Source organism: Podarcis pityusensis (genome assembly GCF_964106645.2).
Source record: "Podarcis pityusensis genome assembly, chromosome: 7".
NCBI classification, from domain to species: Eukaryota; Metazoa; Chordata; class Lepidosauria; order Squamata; family Lacertidae; genus Podarcis; species Podarcis pityusensis.
Genome location: NC_138031.1, coordinates 41,863,068 through 41,883,772, shown reverse-complemented (window position 1 = coordinate 41,883,772; position 20,705 = coordinate 41,863,068). Strand labels below are relative to the sequence as shown.

General features: G+C 44.8%; 1 protein-coding gene and 1 long non-coding RNA gene across 20 annotated transcripts in view; one reads left to right on the top strand and one right to left on the bottom strand.

Annotated features, from left to right (window-relative positions):
• The first annotated feature begins 2,727 nt into the window (after nt 1-2,727).
• Nucleotides 2,728-20,705, top strand: part of DTNA (dystrobrevin alpha) — a 190,010-nt gene continuing 172,032 nt past the window's right edge. For 10 of the 19 annotated variants that reach the window (XM_081013829.1, XM_081013811.1, XM_081013831.1 and 7 more), the window contains exons 1-2: nt 2,728-3,492; nt 3,597-3,684. In XM_081013829.1, coding sequence (XP_080869955.1) covers nt 3,303-3,492; nt 3,597-3,684 — 278 coding nt within the window. In that variant the 5' untranslated portion in view covers nt 2,728-3,302. The other 9 variants (XM_081013825.1, XM_081013821.1, XM_081013809.1 and 6 more) reach the window with 4 other exon arrangements.
• The window catches only part of LOC308481474, a 92,558-nt gene continuing 77,805 nt past the window's right edge, over nt 5,953-20,705 (bottom strand). The window contains exon 4 of the long non-coding RNA XR_013988701.1: nt 5,953-7,400. This is a non-coding gene — a long non-coding RNA (uncharacterized lncRNA). The remainder of the gene's footprint in view (nt 7,401-20,705) is intronic.

Genomic DNA, 20,705 nt, shown 5'->3' with positions numbered 1-20,705 from the left:
ATGCTGGCCACATGACCTGGAAGCTGTACGCCGGCTCCCTCGGCCAGTAAAGCTAGATGAGCACCACAATCCTAGAGTCGTCCGCGACTGGACCTAATGGTCAGGGGTCCCTTTACCTTTACCCAGTCTTTTAGGCAAAGGACCACAGCTCGGTGGGAGAGGTTTCCATGCAGAAAGCCCCAGGTTCAATCCCTGGCATTACCAGGTAGGGCTGGGAGTGGCTCTTTGCCTGAAACCCTGGAGAGGCACTGCCAGCCAGTGCAGACAGTACTAAGCTAGCTAGACCAGCAGTCTCACTTGGTAGAAGGCAGCTTCCTATGTTCCTGTTTTCAATGTCATAGCAGAGTCGTGAAACAGGCAGCTTGTAAGATGGGGACTTGACTCGGAAAGATTCCAATCTAGTTTCAGGATTTAAACAAGGAAACACATTGACCAAGATCACCCATGGCAACCTCATAGACATGAGTTGCATTACCTATCCTTTCTCCCTCCACCAGCAATGATTTGATTTCATCATTTTCTGAGGCATCTGTGAACCGTATGTAACAGAGGAGGGAGTGGATTCGCACCCACTGACCACTCGCAACAACTAGGTGTTGATCCAAATCATATATATTTGTTGAATGTATTCAGGCCTTCATATCAGCACATGAATATCAGAAACAGAAAAAGTGGGTGCAGCCCAACTACATTGATCATCCACAATTCTAAATTGTCTGAGTAGGGCTTAACAAGTTTCATTTCGGGATAGTTTCAGATGGGCATTTATGCTACCAAGCTCTGTAAAGTTGCACTGTGTTTGTGTGTGTAACACGGTACCTGCTCCTCCTCACCACACATCTAAATGTTCAGAAGAATGTTTTCAGTAGTCTCTGGCAGGACAACAAGTTTCTAATAATTTCTGGCAATATATTTAAAGGTAACAGTCCACTGAAATACAGCCAGCTTTTTACAGCTGTGTTACTTGTAATGATAAAAGCACACCCTTTGGATGAGTAATTGAATACATGCTGGGCTACCATGCATACAACAAATATGGACTTTGGCACAGTAAACATCAAAGCTTCACTGAGCTTATGGGGCTAGGTATATTGGGCTATTAGTTCTCCAAATAGCCTTCACCACTCATTTTCAAAAATTGAGCTTAAGGAGGACAATAGAAAGGGCATACAGGTGGGAGGTAAAATGTGAAAAATACTAAATAAAAGCACATACGCACAAGTGTTTCCATTATTGTAATTGTTGCCATCTTTATTACACTGCACCATTGATGTAAGTTATAATGTAAAATTCAGCACACAGAACTGGGAAACAAGAGGCAGGGATAAACAGGGAGAGTATGTAATTGCTTCGGTTACATATACTCATGCTTACATACAGCAGCACATGGGAATTAGTGTATGTACCTAATGCTTTGGTGCCAAGCAGGAAACACAAGTTCCTTCCCCTAACCAGCAGATGACGTCAGACATTATTTCTGGGCTACTGAAGACTTAACTGCTGCTCCTTCACTGTTTCTACAGCTGCTTCCATCTTCAGTGGAACAGACTGGTGCAGGGTGGTTTAGGGGTAGCAGTTACATGAATGCACACACCTTCACATTTGTGCTTCTTTTTCACTGGCCATGCAGGTGATTCCGAAGGAAGTTGTGAGTGCTGTTAATGTGGGGCAGAGAGCAGAAGAGATTCACACTGACAGGTTGAATGACTGACAATAGAAATGTAACATCTGGTTTAGTGTCCCTTATGGAAATAGCCGACCCCTCAAAGATGACAGTCATTTATTTCCCTCATGCGTGAGTAGAAAACATAAATTGGCTACAAAGTAACATTTTCTGTTCTGCATTACCAACCCTCAGCAAACAAATCACAAAATGGGTCCCCGCACGTGTGGCTTGAACTCTGCTGTGAAATTGGTCAGATAGCAGCAATGAGACTCAAACACATTTCATCTCATGTGTGAAAAAATGCCTAAAGTTTACCAGAGTGTCTCTGTGGATGCAGTAAAATACAGAAATGGCAATTCAATATGTTTTTCTTTAATTTTCTTTAATTTTCATTCAATTTTTTTCGTTCACCAACATGGTTCATTTCAAACCATGACGTCTTCTCAGAGGAGAGAAAGGGGTTAACTGGCTTTTGTGAATGGCGGCCAGTGGTGATCGAGGAGGGGGAGAGAGAAGCACACCCACTCCCCAATACTGTATCAACATCTCGACATGGAGGCAGAGTTTTGGCCGAACAAGACAAAACACTGAGGGCGAGTCGGCAAACAAAAGAGCCCAATGCGACCACGGATCCGTCGGAGATGAATGGGCAAAGCGGTGCGTTGGGCACCCAACCAACCGGGGCGCTTTCCTGTGTTTGCACATCGGGAACCCATTCATCTCCCCGGTCCCAGCGGAGAGTCGGAAGCCCAGGGAACAAAGCCGCCGTCTCCCTCCGAGGACTCTTCCCGCGGAAAAAACGTGACATCATCGCGCACAGGACAATTCACCCCAATGCCAGGCAGGGAGTCCGAGTTTCGCCTTATAAAAGAGAGCGGCGTCCATTGAGGGATGGGTTGCTGGACTGGCTTCCGACGGGCAGCCCTGGCTCCATGAGCGTCCTGTTCGCGGCCAATGCGCCCCCCCCGGGCCGGATTTAAGAGAATAAATCTGACGTCACCCGGTCCGAACATTCTCTTCTCTATTATGACGCGCCCGCTCCTTCCCTCGCAGCCCCGCCTCCCTTCCTCCCCGCCGTCTGATCTCCCCCGCCGGCTAACAGCCCTTCGATCAGCCGCCTCCTTTTCTCGCCGATCTGCTTTGCCTCCTGCTCCGCTGCACAGCCCAGCCCCAGGGCTGTCCTCATCCAACCTTTCCTCCCTTCCGTGCCGCCCATTCAAACCAGCCCTCCAGGCTCTTATCTCCTACACCCCAGATTTGTCCCTTGCCGCCCACGCCTCTCACGAATCTACCCGGGAGGGCGGGGTGGGGGTGGGCTCCCCGACGTCCCATTGGCTTCCTCCCTCGCCCTTACGCATCCCCTCAAACTCTCAGGCGGCCCAGCACTCCCCCTCCCCTCCCGTCGGCGAAGCTTCCCTCCTCCCCTGCTCCTCCTCGGCTTTTGCAATACGTCATCCTTTTGCTCAGCCGCCCTCCCCACCCCGCCCGCTCCCTTCTGCCGCCCAGTTCCTTCTCCTCCTCCCACCGCATCGCTAGGATGCTTTTTGGGCAAAGTGAATGGAACCCCCCGCGAAACTCAGGGCAAAGGGCTAGGTGAGGGCAGCGGCTTCACGGAGGCTTCACTTCCTCGCTGGGCATGCGCACAGGCTTGGCACATGCTCATTCCGGCCGCACGAGGGGCTCTGGGCATGTGCAGAAGCGAAATGGGTACATTCTGAAGCAGGGCAGTTTCAGCTATGACACCTGCAGCATGTGCCAGGAGCTGCAGCAGCAGCAGCAACAGCAGCAGCAGCCTGTGCGCGGTGCATCTTTCTCTCTCCAGAGCGGTAAGCGGCAGCAGCAAGCAGTTCCGTCTCTGTGCGCCCCTCCTGCTTTACACTGGGTTTCAGTGGGTGCATGGTGACCTTACAGAGTGTGCATTACCTCACAGGTAAATATCAGCTGATCCTCTGTGACAGCAGCAACAGCAAGAGCAGCAGGAGCAGGAGAAGCCAGCAACCCACAGAGCTTTTCTGGAGGTAGCAATTCATTCATTCCTTCACTCATCTGGTCCCTTATCTTATCCCTCCCCCTCGCCCCGCTTTTTATCCCTTTACTCCATTCACCAGTCAAAGGCTTTGCTAAGGATGCTGGAGTCTCCATTATGGATGGCTCTTTGCACCGCAAAGAGTGGGTAACTGGGGGAGGGGGGGGAGATGAATATTTCTCATCAAAAATCAGCAGCAAGCTTGGCAATGCACTGCAGTGTCAGTTCAAATGGCTTAGGAGGAATAACTTGGGGAGTGGGCAAGGGAGGGTGAGTCAGCCTGTTGCCAATTTGGAGATGTCTAGCTTTATCTCCTGGAGTGTGTGTGTGTGTGTGTGTGTGTGTGAGAGAGAGAGAGAGAGAGAGAGAGATGGAGAGAAGCTGAGAACTAGCTGCATTAGATGCCTGGTTGTTGATTCCTCTTTCCTATGTTGTATGAGAGAGCTAAGCGAGAGTTTGTCCTCTGCCAGAGAAAAATAGTGGGGTCAAACCCTTTAGGGGTAAATGAAAAAGGAGAGATTGGAGTGTTGATAACTTGGGATGAGAAGGTCTGGCTACGCTTTTTGACAACATCAGGGGACCTTGTTGGCATCATGCATTTCATTCCAAGCCTTGCCAAGATACGCGTTGGATGTACAGAGAGGGGGGTCTGTGTGTGCGGTGAGGAACTCAGGCAGTTTATATGTACAGGCCTATGATGACATCATCTCTTTGACTTTTGCTACACTTCAGTCTTTTGGAGGCTGGCTCTTTTCTTATTATTTGCGAGCCTATAGGAACAGTTCAGACGGTATTCCCGACTAAGGTTTTATACCTACGGTGTGTTCCATTTTATGAGTTTGATACAATTATATTGCACTCCAGCTCAGACTTATATAAACCCAGTGTGTGCAGTCATGAGCCTGTGAATTGTAACATTGTGATTGTATTGTTTTTGGCTATCATACCTGTGGCAGTATTTACTAGCTCTGCGACCTGATTTTAACACAAATTATTCAATAGTGGTGATGCAGTGGGAAGTCCCAGCTTCCCTTATATAAAATAACCCGTGTAAAGAACGGTTTATCTTTGACAATGCCTTATTTCTATTTATATCTTTTGCTCACTTACCTGCGCATTCACAAACTTCAGCCTCTTGTAATGGATATTCTAGCTACTGCATGGTGGGTTCCCCCCCCCCCCGAAATAGTACACTTTCTCCCCCAGTACTAGTTTAATATGCTTCAAAAATATGGTTAAAGGCAGTATGATCTGATGCACTTCATAAATATGTATTGGAACAGAACCAGTTAACTAGTGTTTATGGCATTTTATGCACTACTTAAAGAGCCTTGTGGGAATAAATGTCACCAGATAAATTCCAAACCCCTTTGGTGGCCAAGGAAGTTTTGCAAGATTTGTGAAAATAATACTGGAGGTTGATGTGATCTTGATAGGAAATCCAACTTCCTGGCTCAGAGCTTTAAAAAGCATTGGTCCTTCTTTATCATTGCATTTTTATTGTACTTGCCAGCCCTCAAAATAATTTTACAATCCCTTTAAATACATACATATATATATATACACATATATATGCACAACTCTAAAGGCATATGCAGTACAAGCCTATCTATGTTTACTCAGAAGTAAGTCCCACAGTACTTAGTAAAGCTTATTGCCTAGTAAGTATGTTTAGAACTGCAGCCCTGAGCTTTTAACCCTTTCATTTTTCAGCAATCTAACATTAGGCATTGTAAATTTAAACCAAATTCTGGACATATCCCATTATTTACAGTAATAGACAAACCCAATAGAGATATCAGTTGCACTTGTGAAACATAGCATGCTTCTTTTTAGTGTAACAGGGACAGAAATATGTGAATCATTTTGGAACAGTGCATATTTTAGCTTGTTGCAGAAAAGAAAATAGAGTTTGAGGTGTTTCAGAGGCTCTCTGTGTAATCCTAAACATGTCCACTCAGATGTAAATTCCATTGAGTCCCAGGCAAGTGTGTTTTGGATTGCAGTCTTAGCACATGTAACAGGAACTAAACCCCGTTAAACACAGTGGGACTTAATTATCATATTACTTCTGAATAAACATGTATAGGAATGCACAGTAAGTTTATTTATTGTTTTAAGAGATTTCAAAGACAAGATCATACTTCATTATATGCCTACAAAAGTTTATGCTGCACAAATTAGTTATACTCAATGGTCAAAGGTGACTTCAACTAAAAATCACTGTTTTGCAAAGTGTTTGCTTCAGAAGTCTATTGATCGGTTCAAACTCTTTTTGCCACAGGTATTGATGACATTCCCACAACAAATTGTGCCATATTGACTTAAGTATGCAGTATTCATATTAGAGCTCAGAAATTCAACCTTTTGACTCAGCAACATAACATTGTTTGGCCTCTTTCAAATTTATTTGGTGTTTATGTACATTACAGTTTAACAATATGCACAGTTATGTACAACCTAACAACAATTCCACCTATCTATATCTCTTCTGACTGTGGAAGCCCACTGCAAATTCCCATGTAGTCAATATTCATAGTAAATGTTCTAAAAAACCTCGTGAGTTCATTACGTTTAAATACAGTTTCTTTATTCTGTTTTGTGGCTCATATTTATTAATAAGTTGCAAATGAATCCATCGCTTTTTATGTATAGAAGAATGTAAGAAAAAAATGAACGGAAAATAGCAATTGTGTTACATCTAGTCAAACAAGTGTAATGTTGACTAAAGTGTTGTTTGTGAGTAGGATGACTAGGTGCAATTCAGGATAGTTTGTATTGAAGAAGTAATTGCAGCAAGAACAGTTTTACTTACTCCTATGTTAACACGGCATGGCAAGTTTTAATTCCTGAATCTCCAAGATTGTTTTACAGGTACAGGAACTATACATTTTTTTACCTTTGTTGTTACCTTTGTTGTACTTGTGTACTATTTACCTTTTTTAAGTACCTATTTCTTGCAACTGTTTACAAATGAACACATGATATATAGGCACCTTGTTAAATCTGACTTATTTTGTAAACTGTGTCTGGTCTTAGAGTTGTGACTTACTGTCTAAAGGTCCTTCCAAATGTTGGGTTTTTCACCAAGTATAGTAAAAGCCCAGGAACCTGAACAGGAAATATCTCAAAGGATATATCTATACTCTAGTTTTAAAGGTCATTATTCATCCTTCTCCCTAAATCTTGAAAATCTATTGTTAGGACAAGATTTGGGCGGGGATTTGACAGTGATTTTTGGCACCTTCATTAAATTACAGTTCGCAGGAATTTTTTGAGGAAGTCTTTATAGTTAAATGGAAGTACTAGTGATATGTTGGAGATATAGAGAAGCTTGCAGAAGATGGTTATTTTAGCATACAGATTTGGTACCATTATAGAAGCCAGTTTGTTTGTTTTTTTGCCAACTTCTCAGTGTGCTGGCCAGATTCTCATAGCCCATTTGTGATCATAGCAGAGATCAGTAGGAGGGTCACCAGCATCCCTGTATGGCTTGTGGTTTATTAGGTCTGTTGATTTAATGCACCTGTCTCAAAGTGCCCAGAGCTTGAGATGTCCAATGATGGGAGAAGCTTCACCTGTTGAGTTGTGTTGTGAGAGGCATCTATTAAAGGCAGAGAACCAAAACGGTGGCAACCTTATTTTGTCCTGTTTGTCCATCATATGTTACTTCCGTGAGTAGGTATTTTGTAGATATGGGTGTGGAAACTACAAAATAAATCCATAATAAAACAGTTGAATAAATCAGTTAAAAGCAAAGCAACAGTCAAAACACATTTCCAGTATTGTGGACATTTACAATTGTACTGAATTCTGTATTGAAACAGAGGCTTAATAGAGGACTTAAATAATTTATAAGAAATATGTTTTTCCCCTACTTCAGTAATTAAAATTAGGATGATTTATTCATCACTTATTCTAGTGTACTTCAAGCACATTTAGCAGGGCTTCAGCAAAGTATATAATCAACAGCATGATTCTAGGCATGTCTACTCAGAAGTAAGTTCCACAGAGTTCTATGCACCTTACTTCTAAGCAGTGTTATTTTTCTAGAAAAAGAGGTGCCGAAACTCATGAATGCCTCCCTTGTTCTCTTAAAATGGCAATGGTGCCCACCTGAGACGTGCCAGAACTGAGTTCTGGTGAGTTCCATCTGGAAAAAGGCCTGCTTCTAGGTAAGTACAGTGGTACCTTCGTTCTGGAGGTCCGTTCTTAACCTGGAACTGTTCTTAACCTGAGGTATCACTTTAGCTAATGGGGCCTCCCGTTGCCGCCGCCGCCACTGCGCGATTTCTGTTCTCATCTTGAAGCAAAGTTCTTAACCTGAGGTACTATTTCTGGGTTAGCAGAGTCTGTAACCTGAAGCGTCTGTAACCTGAAGTGTTTGTAACCTGAGGTACCACTGTATGTATAGGATTGTAGCCTTACTGACCTTTATAAGGTGTCTGTTGTTAGTAGTATTAATTTTTATCCTGGCTTTCTTCAGGTGTATTCACAGTACTAAAATCAACAAAATCACATAACAACTACAGCTACAACCCAAAGTTAATAACACAAAAAGCAGACTGAAACGAAAAAGTAGAAGCAAAGCAGTTAATGACAGTTCTGAGACTATTCTATTAAATGGTTCCAGCATTCAAAATAATGAACACAGTTTTTATTATTACTGATTTCAGTAACATTTCACATGTTGCTGGATCAGTGCCCTTCTTTCCAGGACCCTGGCTTAATCTGAAGTGACACATTCCTGAGAGACAACTTTGGGCTTGTCACTCAGTCAGCAGTCAACGGGAAGCTGTATTCAGTCCTGCATATTTATTTGTGTGTGATACCTATGTTTGCAAAGACACAATTTATTGTCTTCCCTCTTTGTATTTATATGAGTACATTCACTACATCTCAGGTGTGCAAATCCATATTTAAAGTTTGGTGTAATTTTGTGGTGTTTGCTCTTCTGTGGAGCGAGAAAGGAAATTAGAGGCGGCTTCTCATAAAGGTAGAGGTCTTCACAAAGACAAATAAGCCTGCCTTTAAAATGCGTCATATTTGAAAGCTGTGCCATTTATCTTCTCCTGCTTTGTTTCTTCTTGTGAATGAGCAAAGTTACAACTTTAGAGCTGACTTTTCTGGAACAGCTTCTTGTTTCAGCTGATTAAACTCTGCGCTCGTAATTTTGTGGTGTAAGCATAGCTTGCACACTCTTTATTAACAATCAGCTGCTTTAACTCCACTGCCAAGCATAGCATGGTAAATCCTAATAACTATGTTTGGAATGCCTGCGCTTTTTATTAATTATGTAGGTTCCCACCCACTCAGCATAACTGCAAAGTATATGCATTTGTGGGATTTTGCATAGCAATTACTTGTGACATGAGACTTAACCACTCATTATAGCAGGCTCAGGACTAACTGTGCAGGGTGCAGCATGAGGGCCGTGGCTTTATCCGTTAGCAGAGAATCATGGCCCTGAGTCACCAGTTCCATGATTGGAGTCTTCTCAGCATAATACAGTCATACCTCATGTTATGTTTGCTTCATGTTAGGTTTTTTCAGGTTGCGTCCCACGGCGACCCAGAAGTACCAGAAAGGGTTACTTCTGGGTTTCGCTGCTCGCACATGCACACAAGCACCAAATCGCACCGCACAGATACGGCGCTTCAGGTTGCGGGCTTTTCATGTTGTGAACGGGCCTCCGGAACGGATCCTGTTCGCAACCAGAGGTGCCACTGTACTGGTGTGCATTTGAGGATTGATTCAGGACCTTTGTATCTAAGTGGATTGATTACACCTTTCACAATAATCCCAGAGAATCCAGACCATTATTGATCAGTGAGAATTTTGGTGATGGAAACTAATGAAATGAGGTAATCTGCACAAACAACAGATAGCCATTGAGAAGACTAGTGGAGGGAAGGGTATATTGCTAATCTTACCGTATATTTAAGCTCCAAATGTAAACACCCATCAGGAACCTCAGCTACTTAACTCCAGCAATTGGTGCTGCAAGCACAAGGCACCCTACGCAGGTAAGCAAGGGAGGAAAGGACCACCATGGTTGAGGAGTCCCTGTTCAGAGCATTACTCCGGCCAATCCTAATCCCAACCCTTTACATATCTTCCAATCCTTGCTGTGATACATCAAAACCGTGTGTTGGCTAAAGAACTGAGACTCAATAGGCTGAAGCAGTATTGAGCACACAGAGGCAGAATAGACCATAATTGCTGTATAGCATAGAATCATAGAGTTGGAAGGGACTCTTGGGATCAACTATTCTAACCTCCTGCAGTTCAGGAATATGCAATTGTCCCATCGAACCTGTAACCTTGGCATTACCAGCACCATGCTCTAACCAACTGAGCTATCCAGGCATGTACAGTGGTACCTCGGGTTACAGACGCTTCAGGTTACAATCTCTGCTAACCCAGAAATAGTACCTCGGGTTAAGAACTTTGCTTCAGGATGAGAACAGAAATCGCGCAGTGGCGGCGGCGGCAATAGGAGGCCCCATTAGCTAAAGTGGTACCTCAGGTTAAGAACAGTTTCAGGTTAAGAACCGACCTCCAGAACGAATTAAGTTCTTAACCCGAGGTACCACTGTACTGTGCAGAAAGTGATCGGAGTTGACAATGAACTTCAGAATGTAGATAAGCTCCAATGCTGCATTGGTGGTGGCAATGGAGAGCACACCGTAGCTCTTTAGTGGGAAGGGCTATAGCTCAGTGGTGCACATATTTTGAATGCAGAAGGTCCCAGGTTCAATCTGCAGCATCTCCAGAAAGGGCTGAGCGCCTGTCTGAAATCTTGGAGACCTGCTGCCTGTCCGTGCAGGCAACAATGAGCTAGATGGGTCAATGGCCTTCTTCAGTCTAAGGCAGTTTCCTGTGTTTCTAAAGTCACTTGTGGATGAACACCCAACACTTCACTCCAGTGGTTCATACTGTTGGACAAACACTCATGAATCTGTTTTTTGTTGCAGAATTAGAGCCAGGGCAGGGTACAGGTCCTACAAGTCACAAAAGGTCACACAGGGTACAGGTCCTCTACATTTTTTGCCAAAAGTTGAACCTTGCCTTTAGAAGATTCATTATGGTGTAAACCATAGGGTTGATAGTAGGCATGTCTGCCTTCACCTTTTGCTTCATGTTCTCTCTAACTTGTTGTATGGAGTAGTTACTTTACACTACCGCAAGCACAGGCTGGTATGTGGATAACAGGGCTGCCACAGCTTTTATTGCCCCTGTTCCTTTGTCTTGATGAACAACCCAAGGCAAAGGAATAATGCCCATGAACATTTTCCTGGCATGGAGATAATTGAAGGAAAAATGTTTCCCAACTACATTTGTGTGTGTTGGGTAGTTAAAGGTCCAGTGAAAAGATGGAGCACCTGTGGCCCTCTGGATATTGATGGACTACAGCTCCCATGATCTCTAACCATTGGCCACACTGGGTGAGAGTGATGGGAGCTGGAGTCCAACTACATGTGAAGGACCACCGGTTCCTCATCTCTGGCATAGCAGCAGAAGCAGGGCAAATGGTAGCAGCCTTAGTGGAAAATCCTTCTTCAGAGCATTCAGTTGGACTGTGTGACTGATTTGTTCCAACCCTCTGCTTCCATGTGCCTGTCCTGGGCCGTGGGATATGGCACCCATGTCTTACCTCTTTCACCATGACTCCTAGCACTTTGCCTGCTGTTTTATTGCTTCTCTCTCTTGCCTTGCCGCACATTGTTAGCATGATAACCTCAACCACTAAGCAGCTGTAATATTCTATAGTCTTGCATTGGTTCTACTTATGAACTAATGAATGTAGGGCCTCATATATAGCTCCTAACAGTACAGTACAGTACATGGGAAAGAAGTCCCAAAATTATCAAAGGCAATCTCACACTACAGCTCATGTGAGATTAACTTATGCACAGCCACTTGCTAATAATGTTACACCCCCACTGTAGTAACTGTTCTCCATAACCACATAAGGAAAGTAAATGCCGGCTTGCCACTTTTTATTGACCCTCCTTGTATCTTAACAGCTGTTGAACACAGACATTTAATAAGTGAATATTTTCTCGTTACTTATTTGCATGCTGGGAAAAGTTTCACTTCCTTAATTTTTGCATGTCAGGTTCCTGGTTATATGGCCATGTGGGTAAACCAGTAGGGCTGGTTCAATTCCAGTTGGTGAGGCTAGCCTCAATACATTTTGCAACCCGAAGCAAAGGACAAGGTGATGCTCCCATTCCACATACAGAAGTCCATTAGACTGGCAGTTGAATGTTACTTCAACACTGGTCGTGAAATAGTGACCCCCATGGAACCTGAGGACAACAGGTTGCCTTAGGAGGTGCAGAAGAGGCTGTGTGGCTCAGTCTTCCAATAGAGGGGAGTGCTGCACCCCAGTATCTTCCACCTGAGGCATTTGACTCACTCTGCCCAATGGTGGGGCTGGCCCTTAGGTCATTCCTCAATAGTCATTCAGAAATAAGGGATATTACCACACTGCCATCTGTGAACATCAACATCCACATGGCAGCCATAGTTGTGGAGATTGAACTACATTTTTCTGCTGGCCGGTCTCTCCCTCAAGCCCTCTAGCTAGCACCAAGTCTGATATTGAACTTCCTTTCTGCCTCTCTGATAAATAAGTCCCATGTCACAGTTTGAGCACTGGTTGACTTCTGGAGGAATCTGAGCAAGGAATAATCCACTTGTTTGTCTTCCTTTCTTCAGATAACTATTTAAACATAACCCAAGAGCTGACAGAAGACCTTTGCCTCCACCCCAGAATCATCCAGTAGACTTTTGAACAAATGTTTATTATTTTTACATAGCTGCCACTCCTTATTAGTAGGTGAGTGTATAATTTTACTGTCAGTCCAGTGAAACCCACTCCTAGAGTATCACCTAAGGCTAAGTACCAGTGTGGAACTGAAAGATAATCTCAGAGCATGCAGGATTATGAAGAAGTTGGGAGCTGGAAGGAAATCCATAGCAAGATTCAGGGATTTTTATTTTTTGCTTGGTATTGCCTTGGGCTTAGAGTTCTTCTCTTACAAGGTTTAAAAACAAATCTGAAGTGAACAAATACATTGAATCTCTTGATGCCAACAAATTTTGGCTTAGTTTTGTATAAAATAGTAACAGCAATTAAAATGTGATGTGACAGCAGTTTCTAGGAAATGATTTTTAACTGAGGAGTTGCATAATGGGGGTGCTGCTGACATGATGAGAATTAACCTATGGAAGAAAACATTTTAGCATTTAACGTTTTAGTAAGAAAACATTACTCAGGGATTTAAAGTGTCTACAGGCAAATCTGATCCTTACCGTACAGCTTTAGGGCATATAAGTCCACATTCATTTGAGTGTAAGCAGCATTCCCACAGAGCTGTGGATGAATTAGGTGTTTTCATATGCACTGCTAAACCAGAGGTCAGGGGTGCTGGAAGAGCAACAGCAGGGATCATTCTATTGACAGTCAGCTAACCAAGGGGCGGGATTGCCTAGCAATCTGTCAGATCAGCATGAGCCTTGTTGAGGTAAATCGAGCTCAGATTGACAGTGTTGGTCTGAAGGAGTTTTCACTTTATGTATGGCTGTAATTCTACCTGATCTCACTACAAAGCCTGAACTAAGAAAGAAAAAACATTTTTGTTTATTTCTCCTCATGTAGTTTGCTCAGTAAATTATCAGTTTCTTTTCTCTCTGGACACTGAGTTCTTTACGTGAGTCTGCTAACCAGGGAAGGTATGGCAAGAGATGCCAAGCAACAATAAGAGGAATCACAAAGGATGCCTCTTTTATTAACACTGATGCTGAATCGACACCATGGAAATACCTGGTACATGTAACACCACTTTGGGCCCACATAGCAATACCTCCAAGTCATGAAGAGGCAGCTGCACTTGCCTTAACTGTCAAGTTAAAAGTTGCCATGGCTGAAGACTGCCAGATTATCACATCTTCTAACGTGAAAGACTTGTGGGGAAAATATACTCTGCATGTGCTTAGAGACACTCATCTTTATTTCAACTTCATATGTTCTGGTTCTGAACCATGGTTCAAATCAAGCTCTGTCTACCTGTCTCTCATTAGCATATTGACTAGAATTTAGGAATTTTAAAATTTGAATTGTTCACTGCAATGAAAAATATTAAGTTGCAATTGGGGGCAAATGAATAAATTATCTTTCTTGGAGCAACAGAATTATCTAAAAAACCAGAAACTCACCAACAGCAAATATATCTTCCCTTGGTGTTATGTGGTTTTTCTTCTTCCCCATTCTGATGCTCAAGAGAATTATGTTAACTGGTGGAATGCCAAAGTGAAAAACTTTTAGTCCCATCAAGCTGTAACAAGGAAGAACTGAGAGGCATCATTTGAGATCTATCCTGTGGAAAAGATCACTCTGTCTCACCTTACACCAGGGGTGGGGAACATTTTTGGCCCAGCAGTCCAGATCTCCTCACCCCATGGGCTTAAATATGGGAGGTAGGCACATTCCCCACATATGGCAACTGCTGAGCACCCTTTTCACCCAAATATGACACGTCTGTCCCCAGTTAGTATCCTCAATTAGTCATAAGGCTTTGTTTTGCTTGCTTCTGCTGCTTGCTTTGTCAGGTAAATATTTTCCATTGTGGACCCTGAAATGAAGTATGTCTTCTCATAGACTGATGTACATTTCTCCATCTTTCTTTTCCCTTTGAAATATTCCTTGTGTGTGTGTGTCAGTGTATGATCATGTGATGCAGAACAAGATGGTGAGATGGATGTTGGCTGCCTGTCAAAGTCCATCATGTTTTGGCAGTTACGCTTCAGTAAAAAGGCTCAACCAACTTGTTCCTGGGCAGACTGCCATCCAAACAGAAGGACATAAATGGAGACAGCCAACAGGCCACATATGCATGTCATGTTAGGCATGTACGTCTGCATATTAATAATCTAGAGAGCTTTCATTTAAAGTAAAGAAGGGCTGCGCTCTGAACTGAGAGATTGACCTTTTAAAAAATAAGATCCACCTAGGTTTTGAATTAAGAATATGCACTGCCATGAAATGGATGCTATTCTTCTTGGGTTTTGTTATGCACATCTGGGGTAGTAAAAAGTATAAGGAAACTTTGCATCCCATTAACTCTTGATGCAACAATGAGACATCAATTTGAAAAATGCCATTCGTTTAAATAGATGTTCCTTGTCTTACCATCGTTAAATTTTTGAGGCTGATCAAAAACCTTGAATCCCATTACTCATGCCATGTGATCAGACACCTGGTTTTCAATTAACTACAGAATGAATGATTGCAGAAAGTTGTACAAAAATGGGATGCCATTTCTCCATAAAGCTGTAAAGGCTGCTTCTATATTCTTTTATCGCCCCCCCCCCCAATATGTCCTGCAGCTGGAATGCCTGTTTGTCAGCCATCAGCAAAGTACTAAGGCTCCAAGGCATAAAAAGGTAAAAGGTAAAGGACCCCTGGACTGTTAAGTCCAGCCAAAGGCAACTATGGGTTGCGGTGCTTATCTCGCTTCCAGGCTGAGGGAGCCGGCATTTGTCCACAGCTTTCCGAGTCATGTGGCCAGCATGACTAAACCATTTCTGGCACAACAGAACACTGTGACGGAAACCAGAATGCACAGAAACGCCATTTACCTCTCCCCCCCCCGCAGTACCTATTTATCTACTTGCACTGGTGTGCTTTTGAACTGCTAGTTTGGTAGGAGCTGGGACAGGGCAACGGGAGCTCACCCCATCACAAGGATTCGAATTGCCGACCTCCTGATCGGCAAGCCCAAGATGCTCAGTGGTTTAGACCACAGCGCCACCCGCTCCAAGGTATACAGTATATGTGAAGCGCCCCAATACCTTTTTATTTAAGCCAGTTTGGAAGAAGCAGTTTGAAGCAGGGTTATTTCATATTTAACACAATAATTTGACTCAGTATCTCTATGCCAGCATTGGGCTGCAGGAAGAGCACATGAGAGCTGAAGTGTGTATTATATTAGAACATTGGCCCCACTGCTCTGTCCATTATTAGACCACTTAAAATGGTCAATCTTGAAGTGGAATAAATTTCAGGCCAATTTATTTGGAAACTTGTCCAGTGTGGAGGGTGGCCTGTAATGGGGATGTAGGCAAGCAGCAGGCAAGATGGTCAGTCAAGCAGGTATGCTAGCTTGTAGGCTGGGAGGGAAGCAGGTAAATAGGCAGCAACAGCTGGGCCGAGACTGGAAAACCACAGCAATGACAACAGTCTGGCTGTTGCCCAGGCGTAAGCTAGAAGTATTATTCCTTGTTTGCCTGGGAGTGCGGATGGGACCAAGCTTAGATTAGGAGAAAAGTAATTATTCCTAGAGAACAAAAAGGGAGGCTTCAGGTGACTTGTGGCAGAGCTGGGAATAGCATAGTGGCTAAGAGACTGAGTTGCAGACCAGAAAGCCCCTGGTTGAAATCTCATTTCTGCCATGAAACCACAGAGTGCCTTTTGGCAAATCGCTCTCCCCCAGTAACTACATCTGTAACATGGGGATAACAATACTGATCCACTTTGCAGGATTGTTGTAACAAGATCACGATGTGACATTCTTTGAATACTCAGAGGTGATATATAAATGCTAAGTATTATAATAAGGCATGGTGCCATTACAGAATTCAGTACAATTAAAAAGGTAAAGGACCCCTGACAGTTAAGTCCAGTTGCGGATGACTCTGGGGCTGCAGTGCTCATCTCGCTTTACTGGCTGAGAGAGCCAACGTTTGTTTGCAGACAGTTTTTCCCGGTCATGTGACCAGCATGACTAAGCTGCTTCTGGCAAAACCAGAGCAGCGCACGGAAATGCCATTTACCTTCCCACTGGAGCGGTACCTATTAATCTACTTGCGCTTTGATATGCTTTCAAAGTGCTAGGCTGGCAGGAGCTGGGACCAAACAACAGGAGCTCACCCCATTGTGAGGATTCGAACCACCAACCTTCCGATTGGCAAGCCCAAGGCTCAGTGGTTTACACCACAGCACCACCCACATCCTACACAGGCGTCAGTATGATTACCAGCCTTCAGTTTAGATGGCTATGAAGGGCCAGCAATGCTACCTTGATATCTAGTAGGTGTCTATTGTCAAACCATGAAGAAAAGTCTTCATTTCAATGGGCTTCCGTACAGTTTCCACCTCTGCCTTCCCAAATAAAACTCTTGCTAGTATAAATATAGTTATTCTTACTTACAATATTTTTAAAACTGTCCATTACCATTTGGGTGGTAAGCAGAAGAAGAAATGAAAACCATAAAATATGCAATGCAACAACATGAACATAAAATCAGAAACCACCAAGCCCCAACCAGACAGCCTATCCAGAAATACGTTGTAGTCAGTGGTATAAAATATCACTAAGAAGTCAAAGAAGATTAACAAATTGAACTCCCCCATCCCACTCTCAGCAAATGTGACAAAGGCAGTTTTCTTTTTTTTAAAAAAAAATTTTTTATTGATTTTACAGAAAAGTTTTAAACAATACAAACAAATAAAAAGACATACAAACATGTATAATTTCATAACCTTTTTTTCATATCCCTCTCTTCTCGGACTCCCCCAAACCTCCCCTTCCTACATCCCAATTTCCAAAATTATTTCAGCAAATTCTAAATACCGTATTTTTCGCACCATTGGACGCACCGGACCATAGGACGCACCGGATCATAGGAGGGGGAGAACAGGGAAAAAAATTTTTTTCTTGTTCTCTCCCTCTAAAACAAGGTGCGTTCAAGGTACCTATTTTTTGGGGGGGGGGAAGGAAAAAAATTCCCCCCCCAGGCACGGGGCAGGCGCGGGGGAAGCCCGAGCTTCCCCCGACCCCAGCCCCCAGAACAGCCTGCTATCCGCAAGCCTAGGGAACCGAGCCGGTCTCCCCAGGCTTGTGGAGAGGTGCGCGAAACCTGGGCGCACTCTTCAGTGCGCACCAGGCTTCGGAATGCAGGCAGCTCCGCGCCACCCTGCCGAGCCCCGCGCGGCTTCACACCGGGATCGGGAGGGTGGCGCGGAGCTGCAAGAAGCCCTGGAGCGCAGGCAGCTCCGCGCCACCCTCCGGAGCCCCGCGCGGCTTCGCGCCGGGATCGGGAGGGTGGCGCGGAGCTGCAGGAAGCCCTGGGGCGCAGGCAGCTCCGCGCCACCCTCCGGAGCCCCGCGCGGCTTCGCGCCGGGATCGGGAGGGTGGCGCGGAGCTGCAGGAAGCCCTGGGGCGCAGGCAGCTCCGCGCCACCCTCCGGAGCCCCGCGCGGCTTCGCGCCGGGATCGGGAGGGTGGCGCGGAGCTGCAGGAAGCCCTGGGGCGCAGGCAGCTCCGCGCCACCCTCCGGAGCCCCGCGCGGCTTCGCGCCGGGATCGGGAGGGTGGCGCGGAGCTGCAGGAAGCCCTGGGGCGCAGGCAGCTCCGCGCCACCCTCCGGAGCCCCGCGCGGCTTCGCGCCGGGATCGGGAGGGTGGCGCGGAGCTGCAGGAAGCCCTGGGGCGCAGGCAGCTCCGCGCCACCCTCCGGAGCCCCGCGCGGCTTCGCGCCGGGATCGGGAGGGTGGCGCGGAGCTGCAGGAAGCCCTGGGGCGCAGGCAGCTCCGCGCCACCCTCCGGAGCCCCGCGCGGCTTCGCGCCGGGATCGGGAGGGTGGCGCGGAGCTGCAGGAAGCCCTGGGGCGCAGGCAGCTCCGCGCCACCCTCCGGAGCCCCGCGCGGCTTCGCGCCGGGATCGGGAGGGTGGCGCGGAGCTGCAGGAAGCCCTGGGGCGCAGGCAGCTCCGCGCCACCCTCCGCAGCCCCGCGCGGCTTCGCGCCGGGATCGGGAGGGTGGCGCGGAGCTGCAGGAAGCCCTGGGGCGCAGGCAGCTCCGCGCCACCCTCCGGAGCCCCGCGCGGCTTCGCGCCGGGATCGGGAGGGTGGCGCGGAGCTGCAGGAAGCCCTGGGGCGCAGGCAGCTCCGCGCCACCCTCCGCAGCCCCGCGCGGCTTCGCGCCGGGATCCGGAGGGTGGCGCGGAGCTGCAGGAAGCCCGGGAAAGCCTGCATTCGCTCCATAGGACGCACACACATTTCCCCTTCATTTTTGGAGGGGAAAAAGTGCGTCCTATAGAGCGAAAAATACGGTAGTTTTATCAAATATATTTTTTCTTACTCTTTTCTTCAACTTAATCTTATGTCGCTGTAATCTCCTTTTCTTTCTCCAAACCTCGACATTTTAACATTCCTCAATTTTATAATAGTTCTTAAGATAAATTTTGAATTTCTTCCAATCTTCTTCCGCCGTCTCTTTCCCCTGCTCACGGATTCTGCCAGTCATCTCAGCCAATGTCATATAGTCTATCACCTTCATCTGCCACTCTTCCAAGGTGGGTAATTCTTCTGTCTTCCAATACTTTGCAATGAGTATTCTTGCTGCTGTCGTAGCATACATAAAAAAGGTTCTATCTCTCTTTAACACCAATTGGCCGGCAATGCCCAAGAGAAAGGCTTCTGGTTTCTTCGGGAAAGTACATTTAAGTACCTTTTTCATTTCATTATATATCATTTCCCAAAAAGCCTTAATCTTCGGGCACGTCCACCAAAGATGATAAAAGGTACCTTCAGTTTCTTTACACTTCCAACACTTATTATCAGGCAAATGATAAATTTTTGCTAGCTTGACTGGGGTCATGTACCACCTATAGATCATTTTCATAATATTTTCCTTTAAGGCATTACATGCCGTAAATTTTATACCGGTGTTCCACAACCATTCCCAGTCAGCAAACATAATATTATGACCAATGTCCTGTGCCCACTTAATCATAGCTGATTTAACTGTTTCATCTTGTGTATTCCATTTCAGCAGCAGATTATACATTCTTGACAAATTCTTAGTATTGGGTTCTAACAGTTCAATTTCTAATTTTGATTTCTCCACCTGGAAGCCAATTTTCCTGTCTTGTTTATACACCTCCATTATTTGATAATAATGGAGCCAATCTCGAACTTTGGGTTTCAATTTCTCATAACTCTGTAACTTCAACTTATCTCCATCTTGTTCCAAAATTTCCCAATACTTTAGCCATTCGGCTTCCATATTAAGCTTTTTTCAGCGCCGTAGCCTCCAAAGGTGACAACCATCTAGGGGTTTTACTTTCCAACAAATCTTTATATCTTATCCAGACATTATATAATGCTTTTCTGACAATATGGTTTTTGAAGGCCCTATGCACCTTAATTTTATCATACCATAGATATGCATGCCAACCAAATGTATTGTTAAAACCTTCTAAGTCCAAGATATCTGTATTCTCGAGGAGCATCCATTCTTTCAGCCAGCAAAATGCTGCTGCTTCATAATACAGTTTTAAGTCCGGCAGGGCAAACCCCCCTCTTTCTTTTGCATCCGTCAGTATTTTAAATTTTATTCTGGGCTTTTTGCCCTGCCAGACAAATTTCGAAATATCCTTCTGCCACCTCTTGAAACAGTCTATCTTGTCCAGAATTTGTAATGTTTGGAACAAAAATAGCATTCTAGGCAATACATTCATCTTAATAACTGCAATTCGGCCTAACATTGACAATTTCAATTTTGACCATATTTCTAGATCTTTTTTAATTTCCGACCAACATTTTTCATAATTGTCTTTATACAAGTTCAAATTCTTAGATGTCAAATAGACCCCTAGGTATTTCACCTTCTTTACCACTGTCAAACCTGTTTCATTCTGGAACTTCTCAAAAGGCAGTTTTCTTTCCAAGTAGTGGTCTGAAGCCCAGTTGAAATGGATTTTGAAAATCAGTGACAGCCGAGATAGCCTGGTGTTGACTAGTGACCATCTACTCAAATGCACAGTCGAGGAAGATGTTAGCATCCATCTGACCTATAGCTGTTTACTTCTGGATACAGCTTAGACTTCAACAGTAACTGTCTAATTACTGTGTCTTTTAAGGATTTTAGTGCCACTCCTTTTTCAAGAAGGAATTAGTTTTGTGAAGATGTAGCCAGGAAACGCTGAGGCTGTTGTACAGAAT